General features: G+C 39.9%; 1 protein-coding gene across 1 annotated transcript in view; it reads left to right on the top strand.

Moving 5' to 3' along the window:
* The window catches only part of EAF1 (ELL associated factor 1), a 20,799-nt gene extending 3,758 nt beyond the window's left edge, over positions 1-17,041 (top strand). The window contains exons 3-6 of the mRNA XM_015619031.3: positions 2,926-3,062; positions 5,610-5,776; positions 12,221-12,451; positions 14,375-17,041. Coding sequence (XP_015474517.1) covers positions 2,926-3,062; positions 5,610-5,776; positions 12,221-12,451; positions 14,375-14,421 — 582 coding nt within the window. The 3' untranslated portion in view covers positions 14,422-17,041. The remainder of the gene's footprint in view (positions 1-2,925; positions 3,063-5,609; positions 5,777-12,220; positions 12,452-14,374) is intronic.

Here is a 17,041-nt window from a genome sequence, read left to right as displayed (position 1 = left end):
TCTCTGCCTTTAGCTTTATCAGTGGAAGCAAGGGGGCAGTCCTGGTGAGTGGCCATGAAGTAGTTTTCCATCCACTTCCTTCCCTAATGATGCCATAAAGATCTGCTGTGTGAAGATGATGGTCAAAAAGGCAATAAAACAAGTGATCAATCTGTTTATAGGTGCAGCTGGTTTGTAATTGAAGATTCAGTGGTTTCCTTACCAAAACAAAAGGAAGTGCTCGTGTGCTGGAACTGGATTTGTTTATTAGCTGAAATTAATGCTATGTGTCACACCAATAAACCACAATTCACAGACATCAATGGGTCTGGTAGCTGCAGGGGGGCACCAGTCAGTTTGGAAGCCGTGTGTCAGATCCTTTTGGTATTGTTCATCCCAGCAGGCCCATGTTTTTAATTGGTAGGTGGTGGTACTGTGGTAATTCTCACTGAATGAAGCTGTAGCCTGCTTCACCCTGCTCCTGTTCTTTATGTGGCTTTGGTCACCTTCACTGCTGCAGGAGGTCACATACTGGTTTTTGTCTGTAGAAAAGATGAGTGTGGTAGTGCTACTGGAGAGTAGGTAACAACACAACTAAGGGCAGCATTCATCTTGGATTATTTGGAAACAGTGTTGCTTATTCATTTTTTGTGTTGAGCAGCATCACTTGTAATGTTCCTTTCCAAATCTCTGAATTGAGGAGCTCAATTTGATTCTCTTCCCCTCAGTATGAGCAGCCTTGGAGCTTATGGTATGCTCCAAAGGCTGAGGCAGCCAAGCCACTCTGTGTATGTTGTTCCAAGGCAGCGCTGCCTGTGTTCTGGACAGAGAGCTGGAAAACACTTGGCATACTGGAAAAGAATGAGAGGTTTTGGGATCATTTCATCCCTGACAAGTTTCACTGAATTTCTTGGATGCTTTGCTTCCCAGTTGTCCAACAATTGGATAGGATTCAAATTCTGAGTTCAGGTTTTCTTTTGGAAATTGCCTAATCCCTGAGAATATCTCTGATAATTTGTTTGGTGGAAATACTTTGCTGTCTCTTGCAGCTTGGATGCATTGAAGTACTATTTCTGTATGTGGATTTAGTGATTTTAATACTTGAAAAACAGTCTGGATTGGGTTAGGGTTAGGAAAGGGAAAATTTCTGATTGTTAGCATACAACAGAAGAAGATCATAGAATATCATGCATTGGAAGAGTCCCCACAAAGATCATCAAAGTCCAGCTCCTAACCCTGCACAGAACAATCCCAAGACTTACACCATGTGCCTGAGAGCATTGTCCAAGCACTTCTCAAACTCTGTCAGGCAAAAAACCCTCACAGGTGAAAACAATTCCTCCTGTAATCAGCAAAATTTGTAAGCCACTGTTACTTAGGCACTAACTAAACCCTAAACATTTTAAGTAGAAGAGTGGGACTTAATTTGCTTAAGCACTTACATTTCTACTTCTTGTTTAGCCAAAATCACAGTCTTTACTGAGTTAAGAGGCTTCTGGGTAGCAGAATGATAGCCAACAAACTTTGATCAATTTTCATTATGTTTGCATTTTACATTTCCTGGCTTAGTTGTCAACAGCAAGCAGGATTTGACTCTCAGCTTTCTTTTTACTTTCTTAAATGTTGTTTTCCTCTTTTAAATGTAGGAACAATAAAAATGTAACATGCCTTTGAAGACTAGACTTTCCTGAGACAATTTCCTTTCTGAATCATATTTCTGAATCTCTCTTACTGTGTCTTTGTTATGAGCTCAGATTTTTCACACTTACTGTTCAGAACCCACTTTAAATTCAAATATATTCAATCTATTAGGAACATGGAGAATAGGAATTGCTTTCACAATAGTTAAAATGTGATTGTTCATTTTTGTTACTCTTAATAAAATACAGGAGAGTGCAGGGTTTTTTCATTTTCTCTCTGATTTTGGTTGCTTTCCCACAGTATGTGCAAAGGTGCATATGAACAAACATTTATTTTTTAAAACAAATTCTTTTATACAGTATCTATACATTACAGAGAAGCCTGAGAATATTTTGTAGCTGAGATCATAATCCCTTGAGTAACAGCTTTTTGACAGGGCCAGGTGTATCCCTCCTGTTACGTGGTGATAGACCATGGATTCAGCTGGCTGTAACCTCAAGACTGAGTGTGTGAGCCAGCCTGTGCATGGATGCAGTACAGCTGAGCATAATCTCAGCATTCCCAGTTAGCCAGTGTGCACCACCACATGAGTTCGTGGCCTTTATTGCTTCTCAGTCTAAGCCTTTAGATTTTTCAAGGCTCTGTGTAGCATTGTATGGACTTGGGGACTTTTTGGAAGGCATCAAAATACCCCATTTGCCTTTGAGAACACATTTCAGTATAATTGCATGGGCATATACATAATCTGACTTTGAAGAAGGCAGCTGTTCTTACATAGTTTGTAAATGACAATTGCTTGTAAACCACTGTGAAAATACTGTCATATATATTTATGTAAAATATACGATGCAGTTTAAATTATTTTTCAATTGACCACATATTTCTTTGGGCAATAGTTCTTCTATGCAAATAATTAGAACTTTATTTCTTATCCAAACCCATGATTTCCAGGGCAGAAACATCAAGAAGATTTCTGATACTTGTCAGGGACAGCTATGCAAATTTAGTTACGCTGCCATTTTGGGAATGAGAGCTGTAAATAAAGGCAGCCATGAAGAAGGTTTTTTGTCACTGCAGAGACACTTAAAATGATGAAAGGCATAATATTGCTATGAGGAAATGTCTGATCTACTGCACATTTTCTCTGTATTTTTCTCTTCATGAATGAATATTTTCTGTAGGAACTAAACATTAAGTGCTTATCCTCTTCTTCAGAACAATTCATCTGTTATTTTCTCTCAGTATTCATAAATTTTTGGACAGGGTAATATAACCAAACAAATTTGTGCTTTTTCTTTGTACCAGGGTTCAACTCCACCAATGACTGTCTTTAAAGGAAATAAAAGACCATATCAGAAGGACTGTGTGCTTATTATCAATCATGACACTGGGGAGTATGTGCTGGAAAAGCTTAGTAGCAGCATTCAAGTCAAGAAAACAAGGTAAAGCTGGGGACAGGGTTCTTTACAGGATTAATTATTGCTGAAGTTTCTTACTAAGACTAGGTTTTGAAACAGAACTCTCTTACTTTGTAGTCATGTTTAATTACTAAGCCTTAGCTTTACATGGCCAATTATCATGCCTAAAAATGCAAATAGGAGTGTGAATCCAAGAGTAAAGAATTTGTAAATTCTCTGCTGCTGAAATGACATAATTATAGTTTGCAGAGAAACACCTGTATGATTTGAGGCTTTTGAAGCTGGCTGAAGGATGGGATGTGTTTCAGGAATCTCTGTTTAGCCAAAAAGCCTATGAAAATATTAGACTGTCAAAAGGATTATTGGACTTTCTGGGTTTGTTCCCTACATCTTCCTGTGGGAGTCACGATGTTTCAATAGCATAGTCTTGGTGAACAAGAAACACTCATTCCCTTATTGGACAAGCAATATATTTGTGGAACGCAAGTACAAAGCCTCCAGCTGGTGAAGGTGGGCAGAGCTGTAGAAATAATGGTTATGGTGTTTTGCCTAGAAGAATTGATGAAGCTAGAAATCCTTTCTGACCCAATACTCTTACTTTGCTGCACAAATGCTATGAAGTATGCAGCTGGAACCTTTATAGCAGTCCTACTGCTCTGCAAGTACCTGAGGTGTCTGGATCTCTCAGCATCACTGAACTACAGGTTGAGATCTAAAGAGAAAGCAGTCACTCAAATGCCTTGTGAAGAAGAAACTTAAATAAATTTAGAAGTTTTACGTTAAAAAACGCTTTATTGCAGTGTAGAACCCTTAGCTGCTAAAACTACTAGAAATGTAGGTTGCAGCTCATCAGTAGTTGGCTGGATGTTTGCCAAGAATACCTTGAGTTAAAGGGAAATGGACTGTAACACTCCTCTGAGTCAGTGATGAGAAAACTCATCCATGTAGTATTCATCTTATCCAGTGGATATGAGCACATCAGAGATGAGATTTGAGATCCCAGTTTCTCTTCTGCTGGACTTTGTCTGGTGAAGCTTAAGTCAGAAGGGAGCAAGTAAGTGCAGGAGAGCCTTAGTTCAGTGAGATTTTGGTTACACTGAGTTCTGACTGTGGTGTGGGGAAAAATATTTCAGTTTTTCTCAGGCAGAGGGAGGGTAGTAAAAAATTTGGGGATCCCTGTTTTGATGAACAGTGCTTTGCAAAGTCACTGATTTTCTAGATCTGAAGTGCCTTTATTTTCCATGGCTACTCTGATCTTTAACGACCTGTTGACACTCTGTGGGAGCAGGGCTTTTAGTGTTAACACCTTAATGACATTCACAGGGGAGTAACTGACCTTACTCCACATAAAACCATCTGTTTCCAAGAGCATAATTAATAGTGGAAATTTTTGTCTTTTACCTTTCACTTGATACAGTGAGTATCTTCCCAACTCCTCACTTCTGCTGGATTGACTGTAAACTGCATTAATGTGGTATCCAGCAGCTGCATGTCACTAATGAATGAAGAGAGGGTTCTCTGTGAGGCTGAATCTAGGGTTCTCTGTGAGGCTGAATCTAGAGTTCACTGAGGCACAGGGATAGCCCAGTAAATTCTCCATGTACCAGCTCCAGTACCACAGGTGGTTTAGGTGAATTCCCAGGAAGTTCAGCCTGGACTAGTTTAACTTACCTGGCAGTGGGATTAGTTTCCAGTCACAGAGTGTAACACTGCTGAGCTGGGACCCTCCTAAAAGAGAAACTGAGCTCTGATAACCACAAGCTACTTCTGTGCTGCACTGCATAAAGCCATAACCCCAAAGGCTTTGGTGTTACATAATAAATACACCACACCCTTTAACCTTATTATGGTGTACTGTAAAGGAACCTATTTTGGGTTTGTGGTTGGTTTTTTGGGTTTCTTTTTCTGCCAAGGGTATTGACTGTTCTGCAATCTCAGTCACATCAGAAGTTCAGTAAATGGCAGAAATACCTGGTTTGAATTGAACAGGTTGGTGTTAGAGTGTTATTCTGGAGACTATTTTCCACTAAGGAAGCAGCTTAAACTGTTTTGAAAGGCTAACAGCAAATGGATAAAAACCAGGAATTAAGTGCTTGTATGCTGTATTTAGCAGTAAGAATGATTACTCTAGTCAAGTTGACCTCTAAGAGAGTTTAGTTTGAGATGATTTAATTGCAAGTGAGCAAATTGTATCTTTTGCTGTGATTGTTTTAAGCAGGATTTTGTTGTGAATGGATTTGTAGTTACTTTAAATTACTATGATTGATAAAAATACAAGTACTAATTGCTAAATTAAAGCTTTCATTGTTGTTCAAGTAGAGAATTTGACATCACTGAACCACATCTGGTTTTGAAAGTACATTTTGTAAGAGTGTTGCAGTGTAGTTGTATGTTTCTTTGTTATTGAAAGGAAGTGTTGCATACAGAAAGCTGTAATACACTCCTCATCTTTGTAAAACAAAGTAGAGATCTGTACAAAAGGAAGTCACAGATGATGCATTAGCACAAGGATATTGAACAAGCTGGACATAGTTGCACAGTACCGCTGAATGTGTCTGGTTGTTTCTTCAGAGCAGAGGGCAGCAGTAAGATCCAAGCCCGAATAGAGCAACAGTCTGCCCGAGCATCTCAGCCTCCTTCACAGCTCAGAGCTCCAACCAAGCCAGCAGCTGGACCTAAAACTTCTCCTTTGAAGGATAATCCTTCACCAGAGCCTCAGCTGGATGATATTAAGAGAGGTAAAGAAGGGTTTGTAGTTTCTTAAGTTTTGGTTGATTTTGTCTTTCTTCTTTATAATAAAAGTGTTGGATGTACAATTTCTAAAAACATTCGGGGATTCAAAGATGGTACTTGACAGCTGTGTTTTCTTCTTTATATCTTGTTTCTTTATTCATGTTACTGAAGTGATTATTTATTCTCTTCTACTAGAAGAGATATTTATACTGCCATCTTCTCTGACATGAGGAAGCTTCCTCTTTCTGGATAATTTTCTCTCTTCCAAACTATTCCTCTGTTCTGAAAAGAAGAAAAAAAAAAATAATGTGAATTCAAAAACCAGTAGCTCAGTGCTGGACCTATTGCACAGGTGTATTAGGCCACCACAACAGCACTGACAAAGCCTGATGGTCCAAGGTCTTGTTACGCAGTCAAGTCACTTGGAGAAAGTTACCCTGCCCTGAGTAAGGTTGGTGGGATGGAAGGGCTAGGCAGCTGTGTTCCCAGCACAAGACAAGCTTGCACCATGCCAAGCAGTGCTAGTAGGGCAGGAATGAGTGAACAAACCTGCAGCTTACCCTCTTCCACCACCACTCCTTTGCAGCTTTGGCACACTTGCCATATGGCTGCTAAACTTCTAGTAAAGAAGTACCCTAAAGAAATGACTGGCTCAACTCACTCTTCTGCTCAAGCAGCACCTTGTCTTCCTGTTCTGCTGTGGGTAGGATGCACTTTCTTTGCCCATGTCCTTCTTTTCCTACTGATGTGATATCTGGTTTTACTGTGGATAATACAGTCAGGATAAGGAAGATTTTAATTTTTGTTTGATTCTTCTCTGGCACTGGCACCATTATTTTATTTTAAGCTTGTTCTTTCTGTCTGCTTTTCTGGGTTTCTTTCTCATTTTTCTCTGTCCCATATAGCTATTTTTGCCTGTAGACTTAGCCTGTGTTAATTGCCCAGATGAAGATAATTACTCAGCAGGGTATTTTTTCAGTTCATGGTAATCACTAGGTGACATTTTTGCTGCTAAGCTATGTGTTTGCATAGGTGCTGACTGGTCTCACTTTTCTGCAGCAGTAGTGTTTTCAGTACTTGGATGCTGGTCAGCAGCCAGAATCAACGTCTGGGAAATTTTGTTAGCTACACTTCCCTTAGCTGCATTGTTATTGTTATTTTTATTTTCTGTGTAATAGGGGTAAGGAAAAAGATAATAGGTGATATATCAGTTTTTTTAATTCAATCAGTTGTGGGTTTTAAATGTCTTTTCCTGTAGGGTGTAATAAGTTACTTAACCTTTGGGGCACTCATTTGTATCCATACAGCAATTTGTAAAGGTTGTATTACCGTAAAATAATTACATTTGTCTGGGGTGACACTTATTCTAAAAGATAATTTTCTAGTGGTTTAAAGTATAAGTCACATTGTTCAGAGCTGTCCTAATATTTTTTTTTGCCACCTGATTATCTTTTATATGAAAGTACCTCCAAATAAATAACCTGTAGGGTTTTGTTTCCAAAATCAAGGATTGGAGCACCTGACTTGTACTGAAAACAGGACTTTAATTTGGTGCTTTACAGGGAGAACTATACAAAGCCCCAGAAGAGCCAAAAGCCTGGGCAAGGGGTATTTTTTGCTTACAGTCTATAACTTTTTCCAGCATTGATGATCTAGAGTGTCAGCGTTGCTAAACCATTTATATCATAAGAACCTACTTAGAAAAGGTAAAATTAAAATGGCACCATCCCACAATGAAATGTACACAATGACCTGTAAAACCTGTAAGGTAGTCTGCAATCCTGTTATCTTCCCCTAATACGTGTTTTTATGAGCACAGACTTGAAAGTTCTGAAGAGCCTGTGTTCTTTCTATTCAAGCAGTAGCTTACATTTCGGTTGAAGTACTTCCTCTGTACGAAAGAAAGATAAACAGAAAGCTGAAATTCTGTGGATTTTGTTTAATGAACACAGCACAGAACTTAAAATTCCCAAAGGAGGTGCTTGAAAGAATCTCTGGCATGCTGACACTCTCTTGCTTCCAGTTTGCCCTACTTAAGGGTGTGGTGATACACACAGCCCTCATGATGTTGCACAGTAGTTTTAAGGTAACCCAGTGCACATTTCTGCTTTCCCTGGTACCCTCAGCTGTGCATTTCCACCACTCCCTTACAGATGAGCTGGAAATGAACTTTCAGGTAGGTCAGTTCTGTGCTGTTACACAGCTGTCCAAAAAACAGTGTCTGAGGACAGAGCATCTGGGAATTGAACCAGTCCCTTCCTTTATGGACAGAGGCTTTTGGGAGGCTGTGTTGAGGGTTTTGCACAAGTGGAATCCTTTCCTTTACAAGCTTCTATATTGTCCTCGTGTCTGAAGGGAGCATAGGAGAGGGTAGGAGCTTGTTCTTTAGAACACTCAGCTGCATCTGAAAATGTCTCATTAAACTGTGGACATTTGCACACGTATACCACAGTACGGCTATTTATTTGCACAGAATAATTGACATTTATCAGACATATTTTACCACACCAGAAATGTTTTCAACACCACTGACATAATTACAGCATGCAACATATTGATATATGTCAGTAATACTGAAAAATTACAGCATGCAACTTATTGATATATGTCAGTAATATTGACATAATTACAAATTTGAGAAAAAAGCCCACAGAAATATATTTCAGGTTTGAAGACTCAGTGCTTAAAAATCTGGGCAGATTTTATTTACCTGGAATGTAGTTGTGGTGTGTGAAGATTATGCCATAGCAACTGTGTTTGTCTCCCAAGAACACCTCAATCAAATTTTCTGTGCATCAGTATAGAATATTGCCTGTTGTAGCTGCCATCTCCACATGCTCAGGGTGCCAGTATCAAGTTGATTTCTCCACCTTACATTCTGTTATTAGCAGTAAGTACTCTGCTATAGGCATTTGAACTTAACCTTCCCTAAAGCTGAATGACATTTTTCTGGAAGTCCTTGGTATTCTTGCAGCCTAAGGTTAAGGCTTTAGTTAAAAAAATCTGCATAACCTATTGGAATTGAGAGAAGTAGGAACAGTTAAACACTGTTATGGTATTTGATGCTGAATATATACAGAAGATAGCCCTGTTGAGAAAGGCTGTTCTGTTTGGATAATTATTTCTGACCTTGGATTCATTTTTTTTTTTACTCTAAAACCTGCATTGCCTGTCAGTGTAAAACAGTAATTTGGTTCTTGAAAAAAATTTTACAGCAGTAACATGAAATGTAGAGAAGTTAAGGTTCCCAAAGCAGTGTCAGCCTTTTCAGATGATGTAGACTCAATTAAGGCAAGTGTTCGAAACTGCACTGTATGGAAAGCTTTTTAAAAAGTAGCTGCTGCACATCCTGGCTCTTGTCATCTTTTAAACTGCAAAGGCGCATCGACATGAGGTGTTTGATCTTACAGCGCAGAAAGATCTAGGAAAGGTCAAATTCTTTCCTTGTTCAAGTTAGACTATATGTACACATACACACACAACTATTTTAATTGGAAGCACCATAAAGAAATGCTTAACCCACGTCTTTAGTACCTGTAACTGTACTAAGCATAGCAGTCAATTGGGAAAATGCAAAATCGAACCATCATAAAGCAGATGTGTTTTTCCTATAAGGCTTTGATGTCATCATTGGCTTAGTCACTGACAGTGTGAGACAAGAGTGTTTTGAAGAGAATTCCTTAGTGGTCCTGCTGAATTTCTCTTGATAGACTTCTACTGGTGCAGCAGCCACCAGAACATTAGTGAAAACAATTGCTTTTCTCTCATCTGCTCAGATAAGATATTTAGAATTCTGGACTCAAGGAACAAGAGACAACAGAGATCTGAGAGGAAGCTGTCAGTCAGCCCATGAGGCAAAAGTTGACAAGAAGATGGGCTCTGACCAAATTTCTACCCGTGACTACTGTCACTGACAACAGCCTTAACTTCCAGTCCTTGAAGCTTGTGATGCTGGTTCTGTTTTGGTTTTTCTTGCCTCTGTTCAGCGTAGTGGGCTTTAGCAGTACTTCCAAGGCATTCTCTCATTCCTTTCTCATAATCAAACCTCTTTTATGGGCTCTTTAGTTTTCTGCTTCTCCAGCAGAAACCTTCCATTCTTCATTCTCACACTTATCTCCAATTCTGTTTAAAACTGACCAGGCTAATCTTCCTTTCCCATTGGTCAGACAGCATCACTTCCTTCAGTTATTTCCTCACCTACTGTGTTGAGTCCTCACTACTTGCATAGGTTTGGTTTTTTTACCTTGTTCTCTGCAGTGTGTTTTTGTTTTAACTTTTCCCTCTCAGCACTAATGCCTAAGATCACTTCAGCTTCTTCACTCTATTTTACATGTGAGCTCTATGTTCTCAGACTCTGTGCCAACATTCCCCCATTTCAACCATGGACTCCAGCTCTGTAGGCATGCACGTGTAATTCTCAGGCACTTGTCCTGTATTAGATTTGTCTCTTGTATCTTTTTGCAGTAGGGGCTGTGATAGGTGATTGTGCTTGCTGCAATCCAGGATATTTTAACACTGTACTACCATCACTATAATTTGCAACTAACTGAATCACTACAAGAATGGAGAAATTTTACGTCATTGAGCTGGGGGAAAAGAAGTTTAAACCTGAGCATTTTAAAGAGAAAGTACCTTTTTTTCCTGGTTATCTTTCCTTTAGCTTTCCCCTATTAATTTCTTAGCCTTGAACACAAGGAATATTTATAATTTGAAATCCTCCTATGGGTAGGCTGAGAGCAGTGACTCACAGGTGCTCATTTGTTTGTGTACCAGACTCCAGGCCCGAAATGTATTTTTAAAGCCTGTGTTTAAAGATTGTGTTAAGAGGCAATAAGAGAGAAAGATATTACAGTACAAAGTAGTATCTTCTGTTGGCCTGCTGAATCAATACAAGATTTTGTTGAATCATACTTTCTTGCTCTTCCAGTGGTCTCTTATGCCAAGTCTTCAAGCTGAAAAGGTAGGTTTTACCTGGCATCCTGGTGAACTACACAGAGCACAGATGGTATAGGCAGGGATCTAGATTTAGGAAATAAAGTGGGAAAACAACACTGCTATCCTTAAATACCCAGCTGGAGTATAACTATAGCACTTGAAATTGAGCTCTAAACCTTGAAAGTGAAAAAGTGATTTTAAATCTGAAAAAAACCCACAATTTCTCAAGCTCATGCTGAGCTAGAGGAATTCTCTCCAGCAAATATTGTGGAGGCTGAAAACTTAGCTGTTACTTTTTATTTTAGGCAGCCCAAGGAAAATGAGTCTTATTAAAAAAGGAACTCTTGACGTGCATTTGACCTGACATGAATTACTCCTGGCATCAGTTCTCCATTTGTTATTTGTTATAGGGGTGATAATATCTCATCTTTCCCTTCTTTCATTCTTGTCCCTTTAGTCTGTGAGTTTCCAGGACAAGCGCTATGGGTATAGAACTCAGCACAACAGAAGCCTAAATTTTGAGGGTTTCACATCCTATGCTTAATATATGTGTGGATGTTGTTCTCTCATGGAAACCCGCCAAGATTAACCGAGTCATTAAATACTCAGCCTTGTGGGTGGATGCAAAAGAGTTGTTCTGTACTAGTGTTTAGGCCACTTATAATTATGACAAATTTAACAATACTGTAAAATTTGGGGTGGCATACCTTAATAGCTCTTTAGTAACCGGTCATTCGGCCGACACTGGCTGTTGCTGATGAGGCTGTTGTGCTGCTGCCATGGTGTTCTAGTGTTTCTTTCCACTGGAAACCCTAAAGTGGGCAGTGTCTTGAGTTGTATAACTTCCTAGTTTCAGAATAGTTTCATTATTTCCTGGCTACTTGTAAGCTCTGTAGCAGGTTATGGTATTTTTGCCACTCCCCAGTATGTGAAAATTCTCAGCAATTCTCACCTGCCCTAGTGCAAAGTTATTTCCTGTCATCCATCTACTTCTGAAGTTTGTTTACAATGGGCTGTTTGACTGCACTAGAGCAGTTTCATGCATTATCTGAACTCAAGGCAGTTTCTGTTGCGATCATTTGCCCATGTCCAAGTACCCAGCCCCCCCACACACCATTTTTTGTGTTTTCCAAAAGTTTAAATGTCACCAGCATCTAACAATTCAGATTCAGATTTTCTTGATCAGCTAATGTACTTTGTATGCAGACCATATAGTTTGTCAAAAATAATGAAACTGAAAGTGCTTTTGGAAGTGTGAAGTACATGAAAAATAATTGTGGAAGAGAAGGTTTTATGATACTAACCTGTGCTGTTGCTTCTTTAAATTTAGCTACAGCAATAAGTAAAATGGTTTTCAGAATTTTTTGGTTTCCCTTCCTGTCTTGCTCTTTCATGTGACGTATTTTGGGGTGATAAACTATACTTGATAAAACTATTGCATTTGCACATTCTTTTCCAAAATTCCATGGGGCCCTGTTTATGCTATCAACCAGATGAATTCCTTTTTATTTCAGAACTGAGAGCAGAGGTTGAAATTATTGAGCAGATGAGCAGCAGCAGTGGAAGCAGCTCATCGGATTCAGAAAGCTCATCTGGGAGTGAAGATGAAAGCTCAAGCAGCGAGGGGGAAGAGCCAGCACATGTTTCGCCTTCCCAGCCACCACACCAGCAGTACAACAACAGGAATGCTGTTGCTAACGGCACCAGCAGGCCACAAGGAAGCAATCAGCTCATGAACACGCTCCGTAAGTAAATGCTTGTGTCTTACCACTGGTGAAAGCTGATTATGAGCACTCATTTACTTAGCATGTTAGGCTAACTTCATGAAATGCCTTTTGCCAAGTAGTAGTCCCAGGGAGTTGCACTGGCTGAAATACTTGAGCAGATTTATGAACAGGGGCTGAGACTTGACTGAAGGTGTGGAAAGCTTGTGGGCATCAGTGCATTGGCCCCCATTGGCCCTGTTGGGTCTTGATTCAGGCCTGCAAGTAGCTGCTGGTGTGGGAGGATCGGCTGCACTGGAGGATGGGAATTATATTCATGTAAATGCACAGATTAAATGGAAATAGTGGGGTTGACACATGTCAGTTAAAGATGTGTAAAGAACTCTGAAGAGCACAAGACTGTCCTGGGTTCCTAAGTGCAGTCTCTGTGGTCTTGAGCATTGCTTTGTCAGCATATTTATTGTGTTGGTCTCAGCTGTATTTTCACAAATACCACATTTTGAAGGGAAATTTAAATTAAAATTATGTTAAAACAGTACAGCTATGATGTTGCAAGCATTAATCAGTACAAGCTCACTTCACCCTTTAAAAAGTGTCAGAAGTATTTTTAAAGCACGGTTCTGTCCCAAGAGACTCTCTCTGGGGACATGGCATGCATCTGTGTTGCTCTTTCCTTAGGCTACATCAGGTGTATTCTAACTCGGTGGAGTTAAAATATTGCATTTGCAATTACTGTAAATTGTTCTTAATTCCTCCTGAGGCATGTTTGCACACATCTCTTGGCGCCCATTCATAGAGAACTGGTGGAGTCTGAATACAGATATGTGTAGGGTTTCCAGCTTTGAGAAAATAAGTATAGTGTACAGACCATTCTGAAATGCCCTGCTGGAGGACTTAGAGGCCTCTCAGTCTTCCTGCCATTAATGAAGGACTAAGTGAAAACCAAAGTTCAACAAGGTCATTAGGACTGTGTCCATTTCCCTGTTTCTGGTTGTGAGCAGCCTCCTGCTTCTCCATGACAATACTGCATGGGTTTAAGGATCTGAAGCCTCTGACTGCAGGAGAATCTGGGAACTACAAGGGTAGCTCCTCTCTTCATTCAATGCTTTTTGCCTTTGGGTTTAAAATACTTTTGCTGGGGGGAGACTCATCTCTGACTCATGTTCCTGTCTTGCAAAAGGGAGGAGGAGATGAGAAATCCAGGGCATAGCACTTGCATAGATGGCCTGCAGCTGATTTGAAAGGGAGGGCCATAGGAGAATGCTGGAAGAGTTAGGTTCAATTATCTCAACACAAACATGATTCTTGCCCCTATTAATCCCCTCCACCTCACCAAATCACAATTGCTTTGCAAAACAGGATCAGAGCCAGTAGGTTTGATCTGTATCCTGGCTTTTCACCTGATCTCTGCACTTTGCAGAGGAGCCTTCACCGTCACAGCACGCATCAGCTTAGTTCAGCCTTGAGTTGTGATGACTTTAACAGTCCTTTTGGTTTATTGACATGTGGAGGCCTTGCCTTGGCTACCCAAATGGCCTTAAAAAAAAAAAAATAAATTTGTTTTTAAACAGTAAAGAAAGCCAAGGAATTCCCCAGTGCCTTGTCCCAGACCCATATATGGGAACTTGGGTGGGTGGAGGCTATGGAATGCTTTCTGCAGCTGCTAGCATGGAGAGGGCAGTTGTCCCACCAGGGGGCACCTTTGGTGGCTCTGGAGACAAGGATGCTTGGTTTGGCCTGGATCCAGCTGTGTATTAGCCCCATGCAGCTCTTGATGTTCTTGGACAGTTTGATTAAAGCATAGATGATGTTTGCATTCATTTCATGTGTTATTCTTATTTAAATCTTCCAGCGTAAATGTGACTGTTCTTTGGTTTGATTGCCATGAAATGTGAATTAACGCCTACTCACTAGTTGTGTTTTGTTGGTTTTTGTTTTCCATAGGAAATGACTTGCAGTTGAGTGAGTCTGGGAGTGACAGTGATGACTAGAGGCTGCGCTTTTGCTGTTTCTGTTCCATATACATGAAGAACTAATTTACCTGAAGTGATCCTATTGCTTATGAAGAGGAGCTGGCACAGCGGTAGTTCCATGTGTGGAATTTTAATAGAAGAAATGCATAGCCCTACAAAATAGCAGATGTTGAGGACTGTTTTACTGTGTGAATTACATGTATATATTGTGTATATTCTTATTCTGTTAAAGCTTTGAATAGATATGTACAGTGGGTGAACCAATGTTCCTGTCTGCCATGTGTAAGTTTAACATGTAACTGTATGAGGTCATCTAAAAATTTCTTTTTTGTAGATGTTCAGCGCATCATGACTTTGTCAGGGGACTTCTGTATATAGTGTGAGCATGTGCCTACAGTGAGTTCAAAAAAAATCATGCAGGAGTTAGTGTGTGCACTGAAGTGGGACTGCCATAAATTAAGTTTCAATACTAAATTGATTTCTTTGGTTGGGACTTTTCTAATACCTTTTTATTGCTATTTTTGGTTGATTTAATAGACTGACTTTTAAACAGTTGGAAAATAGGAATGATTAAACCATGTTCATCACAAACCTTGCTGCACCAGTGCCTTATAAGCAGGTTTTTTTAATAATGCTTCAATTCCTGCCACCTTCCCTGTAGGGAGCAATACTGAAACCTTCTCAGATTGCTTCTGCAAGCAAGAGCTGTGTGTCACATACAGCCTCTGTGCTCTGAGGGCAGCAATGACTCTAGCAAGACAAAGGATACACATCAATCACCTAAACTCATCCGAGTAAGAATCAGATCAGCATTCTCTTTAGAAACTGGAAGGTCTCATTTAACTCAGACATTCAGACCTAGTCTTCAGAAATACTTACAAGCCCAACTACTTGTGACATTGCAACACCACAAATGCAAATTATTTGACTTACTGAAATTCTAAGAGTAGAGGCCTCTTTACAGTTTCCTAGAGAATGCAAAAAGAGGTGGCTGAACAAGTAGCCATGAAACAGCAGAAGTCTCTCTCCCACCACAGTTGTCAAGGTAGACTTAGTCCATAATGTTCATTGGACAAGACCTCTGTGCTTGGCAGGAGTACACAGAACATGAAACATTTGCCTAGGGTGAAATTCACCTCTGTTTAAAGGGGGTTTAAAGGGTGCTTAGTTGGATTATCAATTAACTTTTTTTCTCACATGGAAAATGAGTGCCATAGGCAGCCTCTTAGAGCTTGAACACCAGGGTGACTTCTTAAAATTAAAATTCTGCTGACATAGGACAACTTGCACCATAGTTGTGGTGTAATTCTGGGGAATGGGAAGCTGAATCAGATGCCTCTCCATTCTCAGGTGTCTGCTTTGCACTGCTCTCATCTGTTAGTTTGTGTTTTAACTCCTGTTTGTTTACTGAGCTCTGTCCTTTTTTTAACATATTGAAGAGCAAGGGGACATTTGAAGGGAGATTTTATTAAATGGTTTATTTTTTTGCATTAGATACATATTTAGGCATATTTTTGCATTATTGTACATACATTCAAAAATACTTGGTTTTTTTAAAGTGTTTTGTGATGCAGGTATGTATTTTAATGGACAATTATGAAATATACTTGATGAAAAGCTACAGTTGCTCTTCTTTTTTTTTCTTTTCTCTTTTCCTATTCCTCATGTAACAGTAAAAATGGTCTGTTTTAACAAGCTTGTACCAATTTGGGATTTCACACTTTGGTACAGGAGATCTGCATGGTATGGTTTGCAGTCTAATAAATGTTAATGCTGTTCCTGACTCTCCCCCAGCTGAATAATGCAAGGAGACATTTTTCTGGTGCCATTTCCCCATTACTGGGGCGAATGCCTGAGTTCTGTTGATACTATTTGCACTCAAATGGAAAAGCAGCCAAGTGCAGCATTTTCATTGCTTACCATCCACTGCCTTCTCATGTGCTCTAAAATCCAGGACATGTCATAGGAAGTTTATTAATTATGTGTAAATAAAAGATACGAAACTTAGAAATAGAGAGTAAGATAGCACCAGGCTACATTGATTTGAATCGCTGCTTTAATTGCTGATTAGATCAGCAGTTGGGAAAGCTTCATTCAGGTAATCGATTTCTGCCTTGTTTTTGTGCTCTAGGCCATGTTTTCATGCTCATCCCTCCCTGACAGATTTCCCCCCCCACCCCTGTGTTTGTTGGTAACCAAATTAACATTTTCACACAACTGCACCACTATTAAAGTCTGTTTGGCCCATCATCTCAAGGGTGGCCTGCTGTTCATGGGTTATTTATGTGCCCTTTTCCACACCCAGGTGAGCAACCACAGCCTGCTGGAGGGTGTGAGCAGCCCTTCCCTCCCTGCCATTGTCCCAGACACCCTGGCATCTCCTGCCTGAGGAGTCCTCTGGCATCTCCACCCTTCCCACAGTTCTCAGCTGCTAGGAATGTATTTTGTGAAGGTGAACCATGCAGTAGGCAACTTCTAAGACCAGAAGACATGGCTGCCACCGGCAGCAGCAATATATTGATTTTGTCTGAATATACATGTGTGTTTTAAAGCCATTGTGAGCCTGACACTTTGATTGAGGCCCTTGAAATTTTGTTTCATGTATTAAGAGACACTAAACATTGTCTGTCTGTTCCTA

This window comes from Parus major, chromosome 2, assembly GCF_001522545.3.
Source record: "Parus major isolate Abel chromosome 2, Parus_major1.1, whole genome shotgun sequence".
NCBI lineage: Eukaryota > Metazoa > Chordata > Aves > Passeriformes > Paridae > Parus > Parus major.
Note: the sequence above shows the minus strand (reverse complement) of the source record. Positions and strands in the feature narration are given on the sequence as shown.